The sequence below is a fragment of the Orycteropus afer genome, unplaced genomic scaffold, assembly GCF_000298275.1.
Source record: "Orycteropus afer afer isolate SDZICR_OR568_19922 unplaced genomic scaffold, OryAfe1.0 scaffold00237, whole genome shotgun sequence".
In the NCBI taxonomy this organism is placed as follows: domain Eukaryota; kingdom Metazoa; phylum Chordata; class Mammalia; order Tubulidentata; family Orycteropodidae; genus Orycteropus; species Orycteropus afer.
In genome coordinates this window covers 4,017,014-4,019,176 of record NW_006921824.1, presented here as the reverse complement: position 1 = coordinate 4,019,176, position 2,163 = coordinate 4,017,014, and the positions used below count along the sequence as shown (strand labels likewise).

The 2,163-nt window shown below is 41.1% G+C and overlaps 1 protein-coding gene across 1 annotated transcript in view; it reads left to right on the top strand.

Moving 5' to 3' along the window:
* Window positions 1-1,914, top strand: part of KCNH5 (potassium voltage-gated channel subfamily H member 5) — a 467,739-nt gene extending 465,825 nt beyond the window's left edge. Inside the window, exon 11 of the mRNA XM_007949104.1 lies at window positions 967-1,914. Within this exon, the coding sequence (XP_007947295.1) occupies window positions 967-1,914 (948 nt within the window). The remainder of the gene's footprint in view (window positions 1-966) is intronic.
* The last annotated feature ends 249 nt before the right edge of the window (window positions 1,915-2,163 follow it).

The following is a 2,163-nucleotide window of genomic DNA, read 5'->3' as shown; positions in this document are numbered from 1 at the left end:
AAACACTGACCTTCCATTTAGCAGTCAAGTGCCTTACCCACTACAGCACCAGAGCTCATATGTGTATGTGTGTGTAAACTTCCTTGTAATATGTCACTTTTTTTCCTAGACATTTTTCTCTTTTGCATAAATATACATATACAAAAGGGAAATATGTCTAGAAAAAAATTTGATATATTACAAGGAAAATTACTCACACACATGTACATAAATATACACATACATATGCATATACATGTATATACACATATACTTATATATTTCCCATTAAATAGCAACATAAACTAGAAATCTGAAATACCTCTATCAGTTGTCTTAAGTACATTCCTCTTTGATACACAGGGGAGTAGAATTTAGCTTAGGAGCCCTGACTGGCACACATGGTTAAGTGCTATGTATTTCTTTTGGCTGATAACCAAAAGGTTGGCAGCTTGAATCAACCCACAGGTGCCTTGGAAGAAAGCCCTGATGATCTCCTTCCAAAATATCACAGCCTTAAAAACACTGCGGAGTGCAGTTCTACTCTGAAAAAGTGGGATCTTCATTAGTCAGAATCAACTAGATGGCAACTGTTTAGAACTAAGTTTAATCAATGTTCTTATGTCAAGTTTTAGGTATATTGCATCGATTAAATGGCATTGGAATATTTCTGTCCCTTCAGAAGTGATCTTATAGTATGTTCAAGGTTTTCCTCTGTAAAACAAGGTATATTTGGTATGTTGTTGTTGTTGTTATTTGCCGTCGAGTCGGATCCAACTCATAGTGACCCCTCCTTGGGTTACCCAGGCTGTATCACTAGGCAAGTAGATTGCCCAGCCTTCCTTCCGAGGAGTGGCTGGTGGGTTTGACCCACCAGCCTTCAGTTTAGCAGTCAAGTGCCTTAGGCAATGTGCTACCAGAGCTCACACAATTATAAAATCATCTGTTTTCAGAATCACAATTTGGATCTCTTTCCCCCCTCTACAGATCATTTTCCGTAAGATCAGTGATGTGAAGAAGGAGGAGGAGGAGCGTCTCAGGCAAAAGAACGAGGTAACCCTCAGCATCCCTGTGGACCACCCAGTTAGAAAGCTCTTCCAGAAGTTCAAGCAGCAGAAGGAGCTGCGGAATCAGGGATCCACGCAGAGTGACCCTGAGCGGAATCAACTCCAGGTGGAAAGCCGTTCCTTACAGAACGGAGCCTCCATCACTGGCACAAGTGTGGTCACTGTGTCACAGATCACACCAATCCAGACATCTCTGGCTTATGTGAAAACCAGCGAATCTCTCAAGCAAAACAACCGTGATGCCATGGAACTCAAGCCCAATGGTGGTGCTGACCAAAAATGTCTCAAAGTCAACAGCCCAATGAGAATGAAAAACGGAAATGGAAAAGGGTGGCTGAGACTCAAGAATAATATGGGAGCCCATGAGGAGAAAAAGGAAGACTGGAATAATGTCATGAAAGCTGAGTCCATGGGGCTATTGTCAGAGGACCCCAAGGGTAGTGATTCAGAAAACAGTGTGACCAAAAACCCATTAAGGAAAACAGATTCTTGTGACAGTGGAATTACAAAAAGTGACCTTCGTTTGGATAAGGCTGGCGAGGCACGAAGTCCACTCGAGCACAGTCCCAGTCAGGCTGATGCCAAGCACCCCTTTTATCCCATCCCTGAGCAGGCCTTACAAACCACTCTGCAGGAAGTCAAACATGAACTCAAAGAGGACATCCAGCTGCTAAGCTGCAGAATGACTGCCCTGGAAAAGCAGGTGGCAGAAATTTTAAAAATACTCTCAGAAAAAAGCGTGCCCCAGACCTCTTCTCCCAAATCCCAAATGCCACTCCAAGTACCTCCCCAGATACCATGCCAGGATATTTTTAGTGTTTCAAGGCCTGAGTCACCTGAATCTGACAAAGATGAAATCCACTTTTAATATATACAAATATATTTGTTAATATATTTAAACAGTATATACATCTATATACATACATGTGTATATACAGTCTATACATATATATATATTTTCACTTGCTTTCAATATGATGAACACAATATGGATTTTGATATGTAAATATTGCATGTCCAGCTGGATTCTGGCCTGCCAAAGAAGATTATTAAAATAATAGGTATTGCTTGTACATGATGCAGTTGGCTGCATGCACACTTGACGTTTATTTATAAT